The 23,177-nt window shown below is 38.9% G+C and overlaps 2 protein-coding genes across 2 annotated transcripts in view; one reads left to right on the top strand and one right to left on the bottom strand.

The window, feature by feature from the left end:
* The window catches only part of LOC132160308 (SLAM family member 9-like), a 67,544-nt gene that overhangs the window by 7,438 nt on the left and 36,929 nt on the right, over positions 1–23,177 (bottom strand). The window lies entirely within an intron of this gene.
* Positions 1–23,177, top strand: part of LOC132160278 (uncharacterized) — a 43,286-nt gene that overhangs the window by 14,709 nt on the left and 5,400 nt on the right. Inside the window, exons 3-5 of the mRNA XM_059570025.1 lie at positions 21,430–21,741; positions 22,014–22,352; positions 22,578–22,895. Coding sequence (XP_059426008.1) covers positions 21,468–21,741; positions 22,014–22,352; positions 22,578–22,895 — 931 coding nt within the window. The 5' untranslated portion in view covers positions 21,430–21,467. The remainder of the gene's footprint in view (positions 1–21,429; positions 21,742–22,013; positions 22,353–22,577; positions 22,896–23,177) is intronic.

Below are 23,177 nucleotides of genomic sequence, written 5' to 3'. Positions count from 1 at the left end.
AAAAAAAAAATTAAGACATGATTATTAACTATAAAAAGTAAAACTGTCTTCTGCATAGTTCATGTTTCATCTATAATGAAGTCATAGTCTAGCTAGCTAAACTTCTGCCTAGCCCCCTTAAAAATTTTTTATTAACTTCGCGATCGCTTCAGTCCCCTTTAAAACATGAAACGGGTTGCATGTCAGAAACAGAGGGCAGGGTGTGTGTGTGTGTGTGTGTGTGTGTGTTCATCTGAGTCTCATTGGCCTGTCATTGCCCGTCAAAGTGTCAGAATATTTGAGATGACTAATCAAATCAAAGTAGACTCACCTTAAGCAGACTGCCAGACGCTGCTCCGGATCAATTGGTTCCCTGAAGTTTGTGGTTTGTATCGTCAGATGCGGTGCCACTATCTGAAGGAGCTCCTCGAATTGTCCCACAGACATCTGAACTATTCAGACTGTATTGTCTGAACTATTCAGACAATACAGAACTATTCGCACGCGAACTATCCGCTTTTTCGTTTCGCTTTTTCGTTACGCATCCGGTGTGAAAGGGCCTTAAGAAACTATTTCAAAGAATACAGCACAACAGTCCATAAGGAAATAGATTTTTAACAATAACTGATAAACCTTGTTTGGAGCTCTGCGGTTGTTAATCCGTTATATAGGCATTTTGTTGAAGCCTTCTGTGTTAATTAGAATTATTTAAAAAAGCAACATACTGTAACTGACTCTAGAACTGTGAAAGCCAGCCAATGACGACACTTGCATTATATGACTGGTTCATGTGCTTCTGCTCTGGCTGCAGTAACTTCCACCACAGTGGTCAGGAGGAATCTTACACCATTTCTCTTTGCAATGTTTACAATATTCTTATACAAACCCGATTCCAAAAATTTTTGAAATTTTGAAATGTCATGCCAAATATTGGCTCATTTTGGATTTTATGAGAGTTACACATTCCAAAAAAGTTGGGACAGGTAGCAATAAGAGGCTGGAAAAGTTAAATGTACATCTAGCATAAGGAACTGCTGGAGGACCAATTTGTAACTTATTGGCAACATGATTGAGTATAAAAAGAGCCTCTCAGAGTGGCAGTGTCTCTCAGAAGTCAAGACGGGCAGAGGATCACCAATTCCCCCAATGCTGCAGCGAAAAATAATGGAGCAATATCAGAAAGGAGTTTCTCAGAGAAAAATTGCAAAGAGTTTGAAGTTATCATCATCTACAGTGCATAATATCATCCAAAGATTCAGAGAATCTGGAACAATCTCTGTGCGTAAGGGCCAAGGCTGAAAAACCATACTGTATGCCCTTGATCTTCATCCCTTAGAAGGCACTGCATCACATACAGGAACGCTACTGTAATGGAAATCACAACATGGGCTCAATAACTGGGGAAGTCGTGGCCTAATGGTTAGAGAGTCGGACTCCCAATCGAAAGGTTGTGAGTTCGAGTCCCGGGCCGGCAGGAATTGTGGGTGGGGGGAGTGCATGTACAGTTCTCTCTCCACCCTCAATACCATGACTTAGGTGCCCTTGAGCAAGGCATTGAACCCCCAACTGCTCCCCAGGCGCCGCAGCATAAATGGCTGCCCACTGCTCCGGGTGTGTGCTCACAGTGTGTGTGTTCACTGCTCTGTGTGTGTGCATTTCGGATGTTTTAAATGCAGAGCACAAATTCTGAGTATGGGTCACCATACTTGGCTGAATGTCACGTCACTTTAATAATACTTCCAGAAACCATTGTTGGTGAACACAATACACCGTGCCATTTGCGGTTGAAATTGTGGCATATGATAGCGTCATATCTTTAGTACTTCTATTCCTCAGTTGTGCTGCATATAACCGAACACAACTCCCAAGCTATACCTTGCAGCTAAGAGAAAATCAATGCCACTCAAGTCCTCTTCACTGTATGGTTATACTGATCTGGTGATTCGTTTGTAATAATAACTGAATAGTCAAAATTATTTCTTACAGATGGATGAAATATGTGTTTTGTGAGGATTCTAACGTTATTCCTATTGACGTTAATCTGCAAAACATACTTCAGCTTGTCTATCCTGTAAAATTCTCAGTAGGAAAATGAGCTTGCACCGTTTTCTGATGATAACCACAAGGTGGAGTTTATTCACTGTAGTACAGTACAGGGATCTCCAACCCTGCTCCTGGAGACTGTTACAGTCCTGCAGACTTCATTTCCAACCCTGTAAATCCCAGTAATGTCCCCTGCTGAGAAATAATGAATATGTATAATCCAACCACAGACCTGTCAATAACAAAATGAATTTAACTGTAAAATTCCATATGAAAAACTACACAACCCAATCCTGACTAATGTTGCATCATGGAATTGCAGTTCATTGCATCATAAAGGATGTTAAGTATGTGGCCTTATATCATTTTTCTATTTTTTTTTCTCTCAATTTGTAGCCTTTTTTTGGCAACCAAAGTACATAATGTAATGTTGTCATTCATCTAGAAAATTGCATTTATAGAATTAAAAAATGCTACAGTTGTGCTGTTAACTGTTTATGGCTGTGTATTATGGGGGGCTTTGCAAATAAACTGTTTAAATGCAATAAAGACATTTAAACAGTTTATTGAAAATAATATTATGTATCTACTGTCAAAAAACCTGATTTAAACTGCATGAAAAAAGAGACATTGTACTTTTTATAATGGAAGTATATAATGATTCATTGATGTATATCAGTTCAGTATGTGGTATATTAAACATTTTGGCAACCAGATGGCCCCAGTGTACACCATATTAAAAGGATTCAGGTAATGAAGCTTGTACAATCCAATTCAGATGAGAGCATTAGTATCCAAAGCTTCATTTTACAGCCACTAAACAATTAGACCTCACATATTTTCATCTTCAGAGTTAAAACATTCGAGATGTCTCCCAATATTTATTTTAACTGTTCTGTTTTCTTCTTGTAACTTTTTGAAGATCTGATGTCATTGACCAGAATAATGACAGTCGCTGAAGCAGCCACGCCCATCAGAGCAGTGACCACCAATCGGATCACAGCTTCACAGAACTTCTGAAAAAAAAGAAGAAAAAAAAGAGCAACAATAAAAAAGAACTGTGATTTTCAACAGTCTCTGTCAGCAGTTCTGAATGATAAGAATGCCGATATTGGCAAAAAAACATCTGCTTGGAATGAGTAAGTAACGACAAAGGTTTAGGTTTTAGATATTTCCTAATAATAATAATATCATATAAATATAAATAATAATATAAATGAAATCAAACAACTTAAGGTGATAAACAGAAGGCAAGGTTTAAACACATTTTTTTTTTCACTTCTTATTTATGCATCCAATTTCATTTTCCGTGCATCTTAACTAACACCACCCTCTTATGATGCAAGGGAAGGATTTCACTCACGATTCCTCAAGAAGCTTCCTCACTTCCTCATGGTGCCATTAGATAATTGAGATGCCCTTTAAGATGACTGAGTTTGATACATTTCTGGGTCACAGGCTGGAAGACAGAAGAGCGAGTAAATGAGGAAGCTTCAGTCTGAGTTTTGAAAAGCACATCATGTGCTCCCAGCAGCCAGGCCACAGCAAGCCACATCCAGGCCTTTAAGCTTCTCCTGTCCAGCAGAGGGTGCACATCTCAAGAAAAAGATCCTTTAAACATGGCAAATAAATGGCTCCTACACTGACAATCTTGAACAAGTGAGCCTTTGTCTACAAACAGTGGTTCCCAACCACGTATGAAGGTATTTTTGATTAAAAATGACTGAACACCTGTGACACTGCGATTTGTGGTTGTAGAGAAAAGCCACACGTGTGTATCAGTAAATTTGAAGAAGTCACAGAGAGAAATGTTTTAAGAGTTGCAAACCTGTAGACTTTTTTTCTCTCCCACAAACACAACACAACAATTACAACTTCTCAAATTCTTCATTGCAGGAGCACAAATCCTATTCTACAAATCACACATTAAGAAACTCGTAAGCTCAACATTTTTGATACAATTGCTGCAGTGAATATGGTTTAAAACGCATTTACACACCCGCATCAAGAAATGTGAAGTCGTGGAGAAATGTTGCACATCCGCAAATCAGTACGTGAATTCATCCGATAAGAGAATATTTTCTCAGAAATATCTTATATATTTTTCTAACACAAACACAAAGTACATAACTACAGCTGCTTGAATCTGCTGCGATGAAACTCAAACACTGTTTTTCGCTTTCAAGTGACAAGTTTCGCACTCTCCCTTTTGAGATATTTGGTTCAAAAGTGATTTGTGAATGACAATGCCAGACCACATACTGCATCAATTACAACACTATGGCTGCGTAGAAGAAGGATCCGGTTACTGAAATGGCAGTCCAGATTTTTCAGTTGAGCAACTAGAAGCCTGTATTAGACAAGAATGGGACAACATTTCTATTCCTAAACTTGAGTAACTTGTCTCCTTTGTCCCCAGACGTTTGCAGACTGTTATAAAAAGAAGAGGGGATGCCACACAGTGGTAAACATGGACTTGTCCCAATTTTTTTGAGATGTATTAATGACTTGAAATTTAAAATCAAACATTTGATATGTCATCGATGTTGTATTCTGAATAAAATATTGAAATTTTAAACTTCCACATCATTGCATTCTGTATTTAGTCACAATTTTTAAAGTCTCCCAACTTGTTCGGAATCGGGTTTGTACTTATTTATTTACAGTTTTTTACAGACGCTAGGACACATTTCTCAATACTTGGGTCACTTTTGCAAAACTCTTCACACAGTTCTCATAACCAACTTTCAGCTTGGCAAAGCAGTCATTTCACATTCAAAATGCACTACAACTACCAAAACACTTTCTTCAGGTCTCAAATCAACTCATTCTTCCAGAACACTAGCAAAGGTCGACAGCCGACAAACACACTTTGTCACCCACAAAACAATTACCAAACAACATGCAGCATTATACAATGATTTCTTGTGTAAAAGAAGGACACATCTCTGTTTATAATTCACTGCAATATATGTTACTGAATTTCAGTGCTCACTGTGTGAAGAGTTTTGCAAAAGTGACCTAAATATTGAGAAATGTGTCCTAGCGTCTGTAAAAAAAAAAAAAAAAAAACTGTAATGGTTATATTCAGCACTGACAGACAAAAACAGGATATGATCTTTAAGGAGAGTTATAGCAAGAATAGTTATTTTTAGAAATTACTTTTGGTTTTGGTCATACCAGCACTGTTTATTTAGTGTATTTAGGATTATGATGCATATGCATACAACATGATGTTTTTATATTTTACAGTATTATCATTGTTTGATTAAAGACCTTTTTTTCATGCATTTATATCATAAACCACAGATAATAGGCATATGCTTATGCAGAGGCTGTTTGTCCACCAACAGATCAAACCTTTTGTCTCTACAGCTGTAAATAAATCAGACGACAGAAGGTTTCACTTTGATTCACAGACTGAGCAGCGGAGGCCAGAACTTTCACACTTTTTCAGTCACAGACTTGTTTTTTTTTTGTTGGAGAACCGTAAAATTTCACTACTTACATTTATAGCTAACTATCTTCATTTCTTTGTTTTCAAATGTAAAACCACGTTTATTTTGGTGAAAATACATGAGATCTTATTTACTGCAAGCCTATCATATATCTGTAAAATTACATTGCAGCCATTGCCTATTTAATAATTGCAGTAAGCCATATTGTGTTCTTACAAGCATGGTTGTTAAAATGTGTTAAAAAGTTAGTGGCTAAGGGGGGAATAACACTCTTACATAAACTTGGCAACACTGATTTTTACTTGCAGTTCGTGAAGGTTAATTCTAGACCATGTCTATAAGATTTATAAGCAGTTTTTGAGGAGTGCATTTTACTCTAAGAGTAACACTTAAAACTCTTCATATAATGGTCCTGCTTTATGTGCTATGGGATTTTTGCAATATTTAAGGTAAAACTGAAACAAATGTGTACTACAACACAAAGTGTTGTGTCTGAAATCACCCCATACCCTCATTCATTGTTCCCTAAGTTCCACTAAGCCAGCTCCAGTAATAATTACAGAGTTCTACAGTAAGACCAACAGTGTAATATTGGCAATGTTAAAAAGTTATTAATACCCAAAGAACTGAATTAACAATCTACAGTGTTAAATGGTACTCCTGTTCAGTGAAGTTACAATGTGTAATTGTACTATTACACAAAGTGCGGAAACAAAAACAACAACAACAACAACAACAATATATATATATACATATATATTGTATATATATTATATATATATATTGAATTGTCTTGACTTCGCCCATGACTGCTGCCTCCCAAAACCACGATGCCATTTTATCTTCATGTGACCAAGATAAGTTGGATTGTTTTTCTCTTTCTAAAATTAAATGGGATATATTTTTTTTATAATTTTAGTCAAAATATGAGACTTGAACAAATTAGAAATTACTAACTGCACATGGTTTATTTATTATTATAATTATTATTTTACTTTTATTTTTGCCAGGTTTAAGCATGCTTGTTAAGTTTGTTTGGTGTAGAGATGTACAGAAGAGTGTGAAAGTTTCTCATGCTCGTTTATTTTAAGTGTAAAATAAATTTGTTGAAATGTGCTTACAATTTATGTCACATGTACTTTTAACTTCTTTCATTTTGGTTTGCTGACTGAAGTCTGGTTTTATTATAAGTCTGGCACTTGAGTGGAGGTCTGAAGCAGCCACATTTGGGTGTTTTTCTACTCAGATGTAACAATTCAACAAATGGTTAATTTATTTAAAAAATATATTTATTATTTGTAATATTTTTGAACCCAATAAATCTTGAATTTGTCATTTGGACATTCATTTGTTTAAGAAATGAAAGCTACACACTAAATCAGTTAAGGTTAAAATAATTGTCACCAGAGATACAACATGTCAAAATCATATTAATAGCTGCAATAATCCAATCCCAAGCTCTTAAGTATTTGCTTATTTCAATCCAAATGACAATTTTTTTTGGGGGGGGGGGGGGGGGGGGGTCAGGCAGTGTGTAATAGAGTGTGATGTATTTCTCTTCTCATCATAGACAGTAACGTTGAATCTGATTTCAGTCTCTGTGTTGCCGCTGATGGTCACTTCATAAAGTCCAGCGTCTGTGTTTGTGATGTTACTGATGGTCAGAGATCCAGTCTGACAATCCACTTTCAATCTGCCTCTGAATCTCCCATCAAGAACACTATTCTTTATTGAGATCCCATTGGTCACTCTGTTGATTTTAACTATAAGAGTCTTTTTAGTTCCAAACTTCCACATGATAAGATCATCTGTCTGTATTTCAGTGACATTAATCTGTAGAGTGACTGAATCTCCTTCCATCACTGACTTCACTTTATCTGTATCACCAAACACACCTGAAGAACAACGTCACTTTCTCAGTCACAAGTTTGAAGTAGCTGTGAAATTATTACAAACTTTGGGAAAGTAGAAAAATAGAAATGGAAAATAATGGAATAGTGGAAAATATTATATCACAATATATTTGAATTTGCATATCTTCATATATTGTACATTTTAAGCTTTAATGGTTACAGTTTTTCTCATTTGCTAAGGCCCTGTCCACACGGACACGGGTATTTTTATAACCGTGACTTTTTTTACGCGGTTTGGCCTTTCGCCCACATGAAAACGCAGTTTCAGGGCACCGAAACCGAACATTTTTGAAAACTACGACCAGGGTGAGCATTTTCAGAAACGCTGGTTGCAGTGTTGTCGTGTGGACAGTAAAACCGGGGTTTTTGCCTTGCGACGTCAGAGTGTGTGCCGTTATCTTCTGTGTTTGACGTCAGATTGTGTGCAGCTGACTGCTTCTGATTGGCCAAGGTGACTTTACAATTTGGGTTATATCGCCGCCTGCTGGTGTGGCATGCTCTTGACAGCGCTTGATAGCATGTTTTTGCGTTTTCATGTGGACGGGATTGTTTTTTTAAACGTAGGAGGAAAAACTCCGGTTATAAAAATACCCGTGTCCGTGTGGACTAGGCCTGAGACACACTAAATGAAACTGGGATCCGCTTGATCTTCGTCATCACATTATTAGCACAGCAGAAGTCTTCTCTTGCAAATGTTTTAACACCTTTTCATTTGTTTCACACATTTTTCACACCCTTTTTCAAAACAGTTACCACAGATCTCATTGAAAGGCCCCAAACTCTATTGGATTCACTGTGTTGAACAAAAGAAAAAATCTATTCACAGCTGATAGAAACTACTTGCATAATTATAAATCTCTATGCACCTGTGTGAAACTCATTTGCACAACTCTTCAATCAGCAATCAGTCCTCATCCATCTATAAAAGATGCCACCTCGGTGTTGCTATTTGCAAGCATGGATCAAAGAGGCCATAGGCACGGAAGGACAGTAAGAGGCCATGGCAGAGGGGCCCGAGGAAGAGGAGTTTGTATGCGTGGTGGAGGAGCTGCAGCAGCAAGAGGACAAAATCGAGCTCAAGTTTCAAATTAAATTCGGGCAACAATTATTGACCATGTCATCAATCATGGCTTGTCCTTTAGAAATGCTGGACAAAGGGTCCAGCCCATTCTGAGTCGGAGCACTGTGGCATCTATTGTCAGGCTTTTTCGGAATGAGAACAGGTAATTCACAGTGTTACTGTAATGTATACCACTGTGTATTTCAGCTTTACTGTATTGCCCTGTTAGCAGAACAAACTGTGTCTACAGTAATGCAGATGTTTTATCAATCCCATTTATGTGACTGTCATACAGTAATGTCAATTTTGACCTGCTTTTTGCTTTTACTTCATAGAATCCACACATTGCCACACACTGGTGGCAGAGGAAAGATATTTAGTATTGAACAGTAGTCTGCCATTGTAGATATGGTAGTGGCAAACAATGCAATCAGACTGCGTGAAATCCAGGCAGCAGTAATTGCAGATCAGGGAGCATTTCGAAATCTAAACCGTGTGAGTTTGGCAACTATAGATCGAGTCCTTAAACGAAATCATGTCAGAATGAAGCAGCTGTACAGAGTTCCATTTCAAAAGAAGCTCTGACATCGTAAAGGAGACATGATTCCAGTATGTGCAGGTACAGATTGTTTTTGTAATACCTTGTTTACCATAGTTACATGCGACTGGAATAATTTGCTTTATGAATTTGCTCTTTCTCTTAGAGAATAATGGAGCTTGAAGCTGAAGGGGCACATCACAAATTCATTTTTGTGGATGAAGCCGGCTTCAACCTCTGTAAAGTGAGGCAACGCAGGAGGAACATCATTGGGCAGAGGGCCACTGTCACAGTGCCAGGTCAGAGGGGTGCCAATATCACCATGTGTGCTGCCATCTCCAATGATGGAGTCCTTTGCCACATACCAACTATTGGCCCATACAATACAGAATGCCTCATCACATTTCTTGATGCATTGAAAGAATTACTGATTCCACCCGAAGAGAGGGCTGTTGAGGCCTGGCATGACTCTGTATGTCATAATTTGGGACAATGTGGCTTTCCACCACTCTCGCCTTGTGAATGAATGGTTTGCAGCACAGCCTAGTATTATGATACAATTCCTCCCTGCATACTCGCCATTTCTGAACCCAATCGAGGAGTTCTTCTCTGCTTGGAGGTGGAAGGTGTATGAGCAGATGCCCCTCCTGGAGGCAATGAATGCTGGTTGCCTGGCAATAGGTGCAGAGGACTGCCAGGGATGGATACGCCATCCAAGGAGGTATTTCCCTCGGTGCATTGCAAGGGAAAACATTCAATGAGATGTTGATGAGAACCTGTGGCATAATCGTCAAGAACGAATGGACTAAATGTGAAAGATAAAATGTATATCTTTTTTAAAATGTATTTCCACCCATAAGTTTCCTTTGGTAGCTTTTTTTTTCCCAGTATCCATTTGAGTTTGTAAAGTATCATATTTCATATTGATGGCTGCATTTTGTATTTTGTTGTCCATTGTGTAATGATTGATTGAAAGAATAAATTAATTTGACCACAAGTTGTGGTGTTTGATGGAAATATTTGCTTATGTTACATGTTTTGTGAGTGGAGCATTTTGCTAACAAAATGAGTCATTTTGGCCATTGAGCTTCAGTTTTATCCTGTGTGTTAACGGTTTTGAAAATGTGATGTCGGAGTGGGCAAATGTGTTTAAGCAATCGAGAAAAACTGTAAATTATAAACACCTTGTACCTTTAAATGAGAATAATTGACTGAATGTACGCTGTTTGGTATCTAGCCTTAAATTCCTGATTTAACAGGTCATTTAGATAAATGAAACAAATGCACTAAATTGGTTTGTGATATGAATCGCAAATCTAAATCCAGATTGCTGTACATAGTGTATCATAGTAATCTCTGAGAATAAAAGGGACAAAACAACTTATGATTGATTAACTGTATAATAACATTTACCTTCTGACAGATTACCATTTCAGATCAGAGATTGTTTTCTGACAATGTTGTGACAACATTTCAATAGCAATAATTTAAGTGTGGGAGTTATTTTAGTAAGAAAACCTGAAGGTTGTCTTACCAGTCACTCATTTTGGATTGACAGGTCCTGGAGGAGGGGTTTTGGCAAGAGGAAGTGTGGTTGAAAGCATGGGTTGTGGTGTAATTCATTCTGGAAGAAAGAGAAACGGTTGACACTCATCAGCTTTATCTGTACTCTACTTTAGATAAACTAAAGACCACTGATCTGTTGAAAAAAATGATTTATACATTTGTCTTTTGCTGCTTGTGCTGTTGCCATCTTGTTGGTGAGTTATAGACAAGTTACAATTACAGTTGCATGTTATTTGTGTAAAGATCTAAAGAGTTTCGGTTCCACCATTAACAAACAGAGATTTTCTTCCCCAACTGTTCTATTTTCTTTTTGTAATTCTTAACACAAAGCAAAGCTTAAAATGTACAGTATATTAAGAAATATATGTGAATTCTAATATTTGTGTTTCACAATACTGCAAACTTATAAAACTTCACATTAATACGTGTGACTGAGAAAGTGACGTTGTTCTTCAGGTGTGTTTGGTGATACAGATAAAGTGAAGTCAGTGATGGAAGGAGATTCAGTCACTCTACAGATTAATGTCACTGAAATACAGACAGATGATCTTATCATGTGGAAGTTTGGAACTAAAAAGACTCTTATAGTTAAAATCAACAGAGCAACCAATGAGATCTCAATAAAGGATGATGATCTTGATGGGAGATTCAGAGGCAGACTGAAGGTGGACAATAAGACTGGATCTCTGACCATCTCAAACACCAGAATCATAGACTCTGGACTTTATGAAGTGACCATCAGCAGCAACACAGAGACTGAAATCAGATTCAATGTTACGGTCTATGGTGAGTAGAATACTACACCTCTATTCTGTTCTATTATATATTACAGATTTTGCCATATTTATTGTCATAATTAGACAAGTGGTTTTCGAACCCTGGGTTATGACCCTCAGGTTGGTAAGGAGAGTTAAAAATGAGTTGCCAGGATGATTTAATGAAAATGTATATATGCATGTAACAAAGTTCAAGATTTAGGGAAGAAGGAAGAAGGAACCGGAAAACGTAACTTTAATAAGGAAATAAGCATAAACAACAAAACAAAAGTAAGTGGAGGCCACCTCACAGCAGCGTGTTGACTCGTATGGGTGTTGACTACATTTAATTATGAGGAATAAAATGACATATTTATCTGACTATATGAAGTTAGATGTACAGGGGTTCTTGGGACGTAATTTCTTGTGTGAGAACACGTGTTCACCTCTCTTCCTCTGAGGAGGTTGAGGCTGTCAGGGGCTGCTGGGCGGAGCAGTCTCAACCGTGTTCCAGCCCCTTGTGCCGGGGGTGTTACTTTTGTACTCCGCAGATGCTAGAGTCAGAGTGGCGCTCCCAGGCCAAAAGCTTCTAGTGGAAAGAGGTTCTGAAAAATGGACGGTCGTCTTTGCTGTATAGCCTTCATCATAACATCCTGACGCCTAAGGCCTAGGACATTTTGAGGGCCAGCTCATTCCAGGGTGCAGCAGTCTCCGGCAAGCGCTTCTCTCAGTTACCGCCCGGAAACGTAGCGTGTGAAGAGGCTCACGACCTCCTGGGAGGTTTCCAGAGCAGCTAGTTCGGCCGTCTCCTGCCAGTGCTCTGCTTCAGGGCACCGAGCTAACTGCTCTGATGACACCAGAGATCAGTCTTGATAGACTGATTCCCTTAGTAGACTATTTGGCAGCATGAAAATTACTGCGAAATGTGTCTCAGTGGGTCCTGCACACTGTAGTGAGAGGCCACAGAATCCAGTTCTGGAGGGCCCCAAGAAGGCTCTGGTAAAGGAACAGAAGTAGACTCTCTCTGAGGTGGTCCCTCCTCTGGTTGCAGAGTCCGGGTTTTACAGCCAGTACTTCACTGTTCCGTGGAAGGATGAGGTGTTGTGTCCCTTTTAAGATCTACGCTTTTTGAATGGCCCAGTCAGGGGACTGAAGTTCAGCACACTTGCACAGGCCAAGTCGAAGGACTGGTGTGTCACGATCTATCAAAAAGATGCACTTATCTCCTTATCTCCATCCTTCTTCGGACGTTCCCGAGGTTTGCTTTTGGGGGCAAAAGCCTACCAATACAGATCTTCCTCTGGCCTTGAACTCTCACCCCACACATTTGCGATGACGGTTCGTCATCGAGGTGTCGTTCTCGCTCACATGAAAGAGCTGGGGTTAAGACTTAACACCAAGAAAACTGTGCTTTCTCCAGTACAGAGTACCACTTATCTGGGCCTGGTGTGGGATTCGACCACAATGCAGGCACATATGTCACCTGCTCAGATCAAGTCGATCCTCACCATAGTCCCGAGAGTGAGAGAAGGCCAGTCACTCACTGTCAAGCAGCCTCTGAGATTGCTGGGTCTGATGGCAGCTGTGTCCAATGTGAATGCTATTGGCCTGCTGTACATGAGACCCCTACAGTGGTGGTTCAAGACCAAGGGGTTCTCCCGGAGGGGAAAACCATTTCGCATGCTAAAGGTCACATGGCCGTTCCTTAGACATGTGGAGAAAACCTTGGTTCTTGTCTCAGGGTCCGGTACTGGGAGCTCCTTGTCGCGTAATGCTCGTGACGGATACATCCCTCACCGGCTGGGGTGCGGTCATGAGTGGCCACCCTGCCTGCAGTCTGTGGAGTGGCTGTCATCCGACATGGCATATCATCTGCCCGAGGATACTGGCCGTGCTTCAAGCATTACATTACTTTCTCCCAGACTTAAGAGGTCTCCATGTGTTGCTGCGCACTGACAACACAGCAGTGGTCTCTTACAACCACCAAGGAGTTATGCGCTCACGCCGTTTATACAAACTAGCGTACCAGATCCTTGTGTGGTCCCATGGTGAACTCCTCTCGCTGAGAGCAGTCCACATTCCTGGGCATCTTAATATGGGAGCAGACATCCTGTTGAGGAAGGGGTTGAGGCCCAGGGAATGGCAGCTTCACACCGAGGTGATGAAGCAGAGTTGGAGAGTTTGGCCAGACTCGAGAGACATCGCACTGTCCCCTCTGACTCATCCAGCTCCACTGGGGCTGGACGCCATGGTACAGATGTGACCGAGGGTTTATCTGTAAATTTTTCAAACGATTACTCTGCTCCCGGGAGTTCTGGAGAGAGTGCGCCAGGATGGAGTCCGGCTGCTGTTAGTAGCCCCATTCTAGTCGTGCCGGGTATGGTTCCTAGGCCTGATTTCTCTTTTTGATGGCTCTCCATGGGAGGTTCCAATCAAGAGAGATCTCATCTCTCAGGCGGATGGTGCGCCCCAGCATGGAGCTTAGAGGCTGTAGGTGTGGTCTCTAAGGAGGCACAACTCTTAGTTTCCAGTCTCTCAACCGAGGTTGTTGAGACCATTCTCCAATCCAGAGCTTTCTCAATGAGGAAACTGTATGCCTTGAAGTGGAAGCTTTTCACTTCTTGGTGTGGAGACCACCAGCTCGACCCAGTTAACTGCCCAGTAGTTACAGTGCTGGAGTTCCTGCAGGAAGGCTGAGGCCTCCGGCCAGAAGAAGCTTATGCTAAGCGAAGATCAGGATGCTATCCTAAGCCTAGAGTCCTCTGATCTCCCCTCTCCTGGGGGTCAAGACTCACTCCTTCTGAAGTTTGGCCATTGGACAGGTTGTCCCTGATTACTGTCAGGCTCCTGTCTCCTTCTCTTTGGCAGAGATTTGAAGTCGGGCATTCTCGTTCCCCAAACGTTCTCGATGCAGCTCGAGTTCCTGAAGAGGAACGTCTAAGGTTACGTATGTAACCCTGGTTCCTTGAAGGAACGAGACGCAGCGTTGCAGTGCCACACTTCCGGCATCTCTGGTGGGCGCTTGCTTCATCCTTTGAGGCTGGCTGCCGGCTTCGCCGCTCATGCTTTTATGCTTCCTGGTCTCTGACGTCACCCGCCTATGACATCTTGTCCATCCATTGGACTGATAACACATTATTCAGAGACATCACGCTGGAGGCGTTCCCGCCTCGACGCAGCGTCTCGTTCCTTTGAAGAACCAGGGTTACATACGTAACCTTAGATGATTTTTCAGCAGGGTATCCTATCAATGCTAAAGACAAATTAAATGTTTTTATTCAAACCATGCAGACAGAAAAACATTATATCGTTCATGTTTTTGTGACTCAACATCGTTTGACCATTTAGCAATGTAAAGACTTTGTGTATGACTCAGTAGGTGGAACTTGGTTCTAATCCAGATGTTTGAATCTCACATAGTGTTACTAAAGATCTGCTTCTATATTTATTTGGATTTTCACTTGATTCTCTTATGTTTTTCAGCTCATCTACCGATTCCTGTCATTAACAGTGACTGCCCTCAAAATTTTTCATCATCATCATATTGTTCATTGTTGTGTTCAGTGGTGAATGTGGGTCATGTGACTCTCTCCTGGTACAAAGGACACAGTTTATTGTCCAGCATCAGTGTGTCTGATCTCAACATCACTCTCTCTCTACCTCTGGAGGTGGAGTGTCTGGATGATTTCTACAGCTGTGTTGTGGCTTATTCATTCACAAACCAGACCACACTTCTCAACAACACTCAATTCTGTCAGCCATGTCCAGGTACATATGTGGTGACATTAGCATTTATTCACTGAGCTGATCTTTTCCCGTTTACTGATTTACTGAATTATTAGTGTATGTGGGTTTTGTTGTTCTTGGATGAAGGATATACAGTATTTAATTATAAATCTTTTTAAGCAAACATTTAATTAAAATATAGATGATTCATTATAATAAAGGGGATAAGGATAGATGTTTGTCTTTTTCTCCAATGATGAAATAACATTTTCCCAGAGACAACTATTAAAACAAGTTTTTTTTTTTTTTTTTCCCCAAACCAATTTGAAAACTGAACTTGAAAACCAGTTATGGGTTAATTCATTTGCAAATACACTATGACACTAGTGGTGCAAAAACAATACACACTTTTAATGATAAATAGTTATTGTTTAATGGGGTCATGACATTGCTAAAAAAGAACATAATTTTGTGTATTTCATGTAATGCAGTGTGTTTATGCGGTTTAAGGTAAAACAAAAAAAACATTATTTTACACATAATGTTGATTATTGTTTCTCATCTATGCCCCACCTTTCTGAAATGCACTGATTTTTACAAAGCTCATCATTTTGAAAAGCAAGGGGTGCTGTTATTTTCCAGTTATTCAGTGTGTTGAGAATGGCCAAAAGCCTCAAATGTTACGCCCCTTAACATACTATGATGGCTTCTTCCGGCGTGATGAGACAAAAATAATAAAACTAGGGATGTCCCGATCAGGTTTTTTTGTCCTCGAGTCCGAGTCATTTGATTTTGAGTATCTGCCGATACCGAGTCCCGATCCGATACTTCTATAATACATAAAAAAAGAATCAAGAAGAGCGAAAAAACAGATCCAGGATCTTCAATAAATTACATTTTGAAATATATTCAAATATAAAGCAGCTATTTTAAATAGGCGGGTAAAAATATTTCAAAATCTTACTGTTTTGCTGTACTTTGGATCAAATAAATGCAGGCTTGGTGAATAGAAGGGACTTCTTAAAAAAAACCTTAACAAGCTTACTGTTCAAAAACTTCTGACTGGTAGTATAGGCAACTTTATTTTTTCTCTAATTTCTAGCTTTTAATTGGCTTAGAAATCTATAAATGCTGGACAATAACAAATAATAATGATTTGTTTATATACTACAAACACTGTTTATCACATAATAATGCAGAATAGTTTCTATACTGTAATAAATACTATGTCAATCAGCACTGCATTGTTCATACTTTATTTATCACCTGCTGGAGATGACTTGAAGAACAATTTATTGTCGTGATCGTATAACCTGTGCGCACCACAGCATAGCTGGACGCTTTTGTCCATATTAGGAATATCCTGATATCAGCGCGAGAGCGCGCTCCGGCTTCGAGTATGAATGAAACACACACTGCATGAGAGTTTAGCGCTCTGTGATGTTCATCTCGCTGTATCCTGAGTCCGAATGAAATATCAGGTCATGCGCAAACTATCATGTCTCTTGGAGTTTGAATCTATATTTATTCACACCAGCTCTTGAAATCAAAGTGATGTCATGCCGCACGCGTTGCTGTTTCTGTGTGGAGTCAAAAGGGTCTAACTCTGTGCCACCGCATAACAAAAGATGTGTTAAAAATTAATGAGAATATATATATATATATATATATATATATATATATATATATATATATATCCGAGTCCTGATCGGGAGGTAACGTCCGATTCCGATCGAGTCTGAAACCACGCGATCAGGCCCGATTTCCGATCACGTGATCGGATCTGGACATCCCTAAATAAAACCCATTATAAACAAGAAATTTGTTGCATCCAGTGGGAACATACATTTCTGGTTGTGCCCTCTTTTGGAAGACCAAACAAAGTGGTTTCACTTTCACAATGAAACTCACTGCATGTCCACAACTTGGCGGTGATGGCAACAGAGAGAATAAATGTTACACATATCTTCCCACATAATGACATAGAGATGTGGGGGCGTGATAGAACGAGCTGTTTTAGGGATGTGTGGACAGGTCTTAACTTTGATAAAGAACATCTCTTTGGATTTGAGCCTTTAGTCTTTTATGCACCAAGGGCTTTTAACACTCCAAAGAGAAAGGAAAAATTTAAATCGCATCATATGGCCCCTTTAGGAGTAATGTACCCTGTTTCCCTCTCAAATTAAATATCCGTCTTGTAGGAACTGTCCTGTTTAATGCAGTTTTTTTTCTATTTCCTCAGATTGTGTTTTCTGTTGTCATGTTCCTGAAGTTGTCACTCGATTGGTCATCTCTGCTCTGGTGGGCATGGCTGCTGCTTTTATTGTAGTCTATGACATCTCATCCAGAAAAGGTGAACAGGAGAGATGATATAGCACTCATCATCATTAGAACCTCCCAGATGAATCATGCTTTCTCAAATTGTGTCCACTGTTTTTCAGAACACTTCCGTGTACATTTTTTGAAAGGGGCAAGAGAATTTTACTTGCCTGACAGGACATCTAATCTGATTAATAAGTCTTTTTACAAGATCACATACTAATCTCGATTGTCTAATATATTGTCACGGTCATGGGTGTATTGTCCTTACAATTAATCAGTTCAAGCATTTCCATCATCTTTTTTTTCAGCTACAGAGACAGAGATGCTTATGTCCATTTTAGGGATTTGGAGCGTTGTGAGTTCTATTACTTCTGTGATGTAGAGTTGCCACACAAGGGCGCCCTCTGGCTTCCAGTTTGAATAAAGCAGACATAACTTGTTTAGGGCTAAGCTAAGTAATGTGCACTCAGTCCTATTATGGGCATAAATAGGAAAAAAAAAAAATATATATATATATATATATATATACACATAAATTCGAAGTGAAAATATGATAATCCATGTTTTCTCCAGTGTATAGAAGTGTACATGAGTTGTTTTTCCCAGTGGATTTATAATATTGGATTTGTATATTTCATTTGAAAGATTTGACACTCCTGATAGAAATTAAGAATTACTGTGATTTTTATCATAACTGGGTCATATGATGACGTTATAGGCTGCCTGTATGTTAGCTAATAACCCTGCAGTTTTTTTGTAAAACAATTGTATTCTGTAAAATAAAATTAGTATTGTTATATCAATCATTTTTATCTAATTATTATATTGTTTTTTGTTCATCTGTTTTGAAAATCTTAATTTAAATTACAAATTGTAATTTTTAACAGAAAAATAAGGCAATGAGGCCACATCACAGTATTACAGTATGTGAGTGGGTGTTCAGCATTCAATTTAATTTCTTACCATAATGCAGCCATCTATCGCACATCATTTTTTTGAAAATGCTTCTGTGTGCTTAATTTAAGTTACTAAAACAATAACCGTATTCTTCTTGTAAAAGCGAGCGCATCCATTTGTAAATTCTATGGGTCTGCTTTCAGTCTCATCCGCATCCAGCTATTTTTACCTAAACAAAACAGCTTTTGCTGCTTAATGTTGAAAACTGGTGTGTCTTGACATATTATTTTAATGGTATGGTCTTATTTACACAATGGTTTGTAGTGCAAACAGTTTTACCATTTACTGCACCTTGTTATTCTTGACTTTATTTCCCTAAGGTGGATAGCATTGTTGTTTTAAATATCTAATATTTTACCTAAAATATTCCTCATGAATGCTTATACAGTTATTTATAATACGACGTGGTGGAAAAAATATTTTCAGTGAGCTAGCTTATTTTTGGTAGTAACTTAGCTAATTTGTTAACTAGCCTACTGTAGTTTAACTTATGAATAGATAGAAGCTTATCAAGCTATTTCTGAATGGCTTCCCTAACACTGTATGCACAATCAGTAAAGACAATTTTGAATTATCATTGTTCTGACCAGACGATTTTAAAATTTTAAATGAATTGAAATTAATATTTAGAATAAAAAAAATGACATTCACAGTAGGGGATAAAGCAAGAGTGCACGTCAAAAGGATGCCATAGCTCGCATAGGCTACAGGACGCCTGCTCCTTAATGCTTAAGAGATGGTTTGGGGTTTCTCCATAACATAGTCTATCTATTCATGTCATACGCATAGCCTAATTCTAAAATTCAGAATGGGTGGTGGGTTCGAGCCCCGCTCGGAGCGAGTGCGAGAAGCGTTAGAAAGAGCCCGGGAGAGAGGGGTTACGCTATGCGTATGTTTCTCGAAGGGGAATTCCTACAGATGAGCGGATGATTCAGCCGTTTTAGATACAGGGCTGCGCCTCTTGCTTTTCTTGTCTCTTTCAGCGTATTAGAACTCCGCAATATAATTCATATATAAATCATCATCAATGTGTTAAAGTCTTTATTTAAAAGTCGCTAGCTGTTTCTCTCTGTTAGTCGGCTCACGCTGCGGCTCAGAAATAGAGCACTGACAAACAGAGAGCAGAGGACATTAATAACATTATATTCAACTCTACATCAAGATGAATATGGCACTTGAACTCTTTTTTTTCACATTTTTCGTGATTGGTAAGTAGCCTACTTTGTTGTTGTTTGTTTGTCTGCCTTTTGTTTTTTAGCCTAACTGCAGCACTTTCCCTTTCGTTTTTCCAACCTAAAATCTGTATTTATATTTTATTTTTTCTGTTTTCTTGTCGGAAAATCTAAATGTAATTACTGTGGCCGCTTTAAGTGAGGCGTAGCCTGCACATGAGAGCAGGGCAGGCAGCAAAAAAAAAAAAAAAAAAAAAAAAAAAAAAAAATCACGAATAGAATCCAGGCAAATGAGGTAGGCCTACTGTTATTCCGTCTACCGGTGTTGTACCGAAATCTGACTCCCCGGACAAATCGCACTCCCCTTCGCGTGCACGCGCGTCACACAGTTGAACGCATGCAGTGCTTGCAGTTAGCGGTTTATTATACGCCTTTTATTGATCGTTTTTTTTCCACAGTTGGCACCAAGAACGAACATAGAAGCATTGTCTGATTAACAAGTAGCTAACGGATGCAAAAACGCCGAATGGAGAAGGTCTTCAACGGAATTAAACCGCAATTTCCAAAGTAACAGTGCAAGTTTTACAGTGAAATTATTATCTGCACCAACTTTATCATCTGGCAATGCTCTTCCCATAAAACCTGCTTTTCATTGTCATTTCAATTGATATTTAATCACATTTAGTTTGTTAAACTATTTACTGGCACCTGTGCTAGAGATAACTCCCGGTCCATCAATCAGCGCCTGGTGTTGCGTTTGGTTCAAGTGGCGTTGCTGCAGCTGGCTACATGGTGGCGTGTTATCTTCCTTGTCCCGGGTTTTGGCACCAGTGTAATACAGCTCATTAGATAAGGAAAAGGAAGTCAGGGGTGGTGAACAAGGATTTAACTCAGAATGAAAAATAAATAAACGAAAGTAAACCGTGGCTCGGCTCTTGCCCACAGACGCACATTCAACGAGTCAGCTTCCTTCTACCTCTTCCCAGACTGCAGGGCGCTTATAACTCATCTCTCCCCAAATCACTGGAATTAAAAACAGGTGTTAATCATTTGACCTCCTTATTACCGCTTGTCCCCACACGCTTTTTAGCTTTCCGCCTGCCCACGCCCCCCTTGTCACACACTGTAAAAAATTAAATAAATAAGAGTAGTAAACTAATGGCTGAGAGCTGTAAATTAACAGTACTTTACTGGCACCTCTGCTGCTATTAAATTACTGTTATTTAACGACAAAAATTTTTTTACAGTGTAGGTTCACAAAACGGTCATCCATAAAATGCATTCTGCAATGTTCTGTTGTAAGTAATCTTAAAGATTCCTAAATCCATACTTTCGGAAGGCCAAATAAAGTGCTTTTGCTTTCTCCTAGAAACACACAGCATCTCCCTGACATGACTGCTTCAACACAAACTGCGGTTACTGAAACCAGGCCTTCTTTCTTTGCATGTAAATTAGGGCAGCATTATGCAAATATTTCCATATAGTGATGTAAACATGTGGGGGCGTATTTAAAAAAAGTAGTTTTAGGGGGCGTTGCAGAGTCTTAACTTTGATAAAGAATATCTCTTTGGATTTGAGACTTTAGTCTTTGCAACTTTACAGATCTTCTTTATGCATCAAGAGCTTGTAACCCTCCAAAGAGAAAGGAACATTTTAAATTGCATCATATGACCCCTTTAAATAGCACAGGGAATAGAGAACAGATGAATGTGGCACTCAGTTTGAGGTACAGGGATCATGGGAAATAGGGTTCAGGTTACTGAAGTCAATACTCAGATGAGGGAGCCCTCTGCTGGCAAGTGGGAAGAACCACAGAGGCTAGATTCATGACAGTTTCTGCAGGCTATATTTTTATACAGTAATTCACATATGCTTTATTTGTAAGATTTAATAATCTCTATTATATTTTAATTAATACTGTATGTCTGTTTGTTCTCCAGTGTTTGGTGTTGAAGATGAAGTGGTGTCAGTGTCAGTGATGGAGGGAGATTCTGTCACGCTACGCTCTGATGTTACTGATGTACATGATGTGATCGAGTGGAGGTTTCAAGGATTTCTCATTGCTAGAGTCAACAGAGAGTCTAATAAGGTCTCAAAAAAGATTACTTATTATGGAGGGTTCAAAGACAGACTGGAGCTGGACGATCAGAGTGGAGATCTCAAAATTAAAAATATCAGAAACACAGACACTGGAGAATATAAACTAAAGATTACCAGCACAGAATCATCCTCAAAGATATTCAACATCACTGGTGAGTGTTTCAGTTTTTACATGTAATGATGTTATTTGCATAATTCTTACTCACTGAAAATTTTAATTTCAGTGACATTTTAATTGTTAAACATGCATAGTTTAATTGGCAAACTGTCATTATAGATTGTCTTTAAACATTTACAAAATGTAAACAGACTGAATAAATTAAATTAAGACTGCAGAAATTCAACTGTGAAATTCTGCGAATCTTTTTAAGGACAGTGTTATGAAAGTGATAACTGACTGAAAAACGTTGTGTTTGTTCTTCAGTTGTGTCTGATCCTCGGTCTGATGGAGTGACGGTTGTGTCAGTGATGAAGGGAGATTCGGTTGTCCTACACACTGGTGTTCCTAAAATACAGAATGACGATGAGATACTATGGAGATTTAGAGATAAAGATGTTATTGCTAAAATTAAGAAAGATGAACACATCCACTCTACATATGATCATATTGCTGATGGGATATTCAGAAGCAGACTGCACCTGAATCTTCAGACTGGAAATATCATTATCAGGGACATCAGAAACAGCACTTCTGGACTTTATGAAGTTGATTTCAAGAAGAGCAGCTACACCACACACAAGTCATTCAATGTTATTGTCAGTGGTGAGTTGGTTCACTTTTTAAATGTAATAATGGTCCTAATCAAATCAGCACTGTAAAGAATTTAAATACTTTGAAATTAAAATGTTTACACCAGAATGTCAGGGCAAAAAAAAAAAAAAAAAAGTGTGTTGGGGCAAATTAGACATTTGTATAGGAATTGTATTATTAATAATATCTGTGAATCTCTTCATGAATGTTCTTCATGTATGTTTTATCCTGAGACAGATCAACTGAACAGAGTGCAAGTGAAGGAGGGAGTTTTTGTCACTTTGGGATCTGGTCTTACTAATGTAGAAGGAGATGATCTGGTTCAATGGAGATTTGAACATGAAGACCATGTCATAGCAAAAATCAACAAAACAGCTTCATCATCCTCTACATTTGATGGTGCTAATGGAAGATTCAGAAGCAGTCTGGAGCTGGATGATGAAACTGGATCTCTGACCATCAGAAAGATTGCAGCTGAACACAGTGGACTCTATCACCTCGATATCACTGGCAGCAAACACACCATATTCAAGAAATTCATTGTTTTTGTCTGTGGTGAGTATATCAAGTGTTTAAATGAAATTATATGTGTTTACAATAGCACTGTGTTGCTTATATTGCAATCTACACTCACCTAAAGGATTATTAGGAACACCTGTTCAATATCTCATTAATGCAATTATCTAATCAACCAATCACATGGCAGTTGCTTCAATGCATTTAGGTGTGTGGTCCTGGTCAAGACAACCTCCTGAACTCCAAACTGAATGTCAGAATGGGAAAGAAAGGTGATTTAAGCAATTTTGAGCGTGGCATGGTTGTTGGTGCCAGACGGGC

The sequence above is a fragment of the Carassius carassius genome, chromosome 16 (genome assembly GCF_963082965.1).
Source record: "Carassius carassius chromosome 16, fCarCar2.1, whole genome shotgun sequence".
In the NCBI taxonomy this organism is placed as follows: domain Eukaryota; kingdom Metazoa; phylum Chordata; class Actinopteri; order Cypriniformes; family Cyprinidae; genus Carassius; species Carassius carassius.
This window is presented reverse-complemented; position numbering and strand designations above follow the sequence as displayed.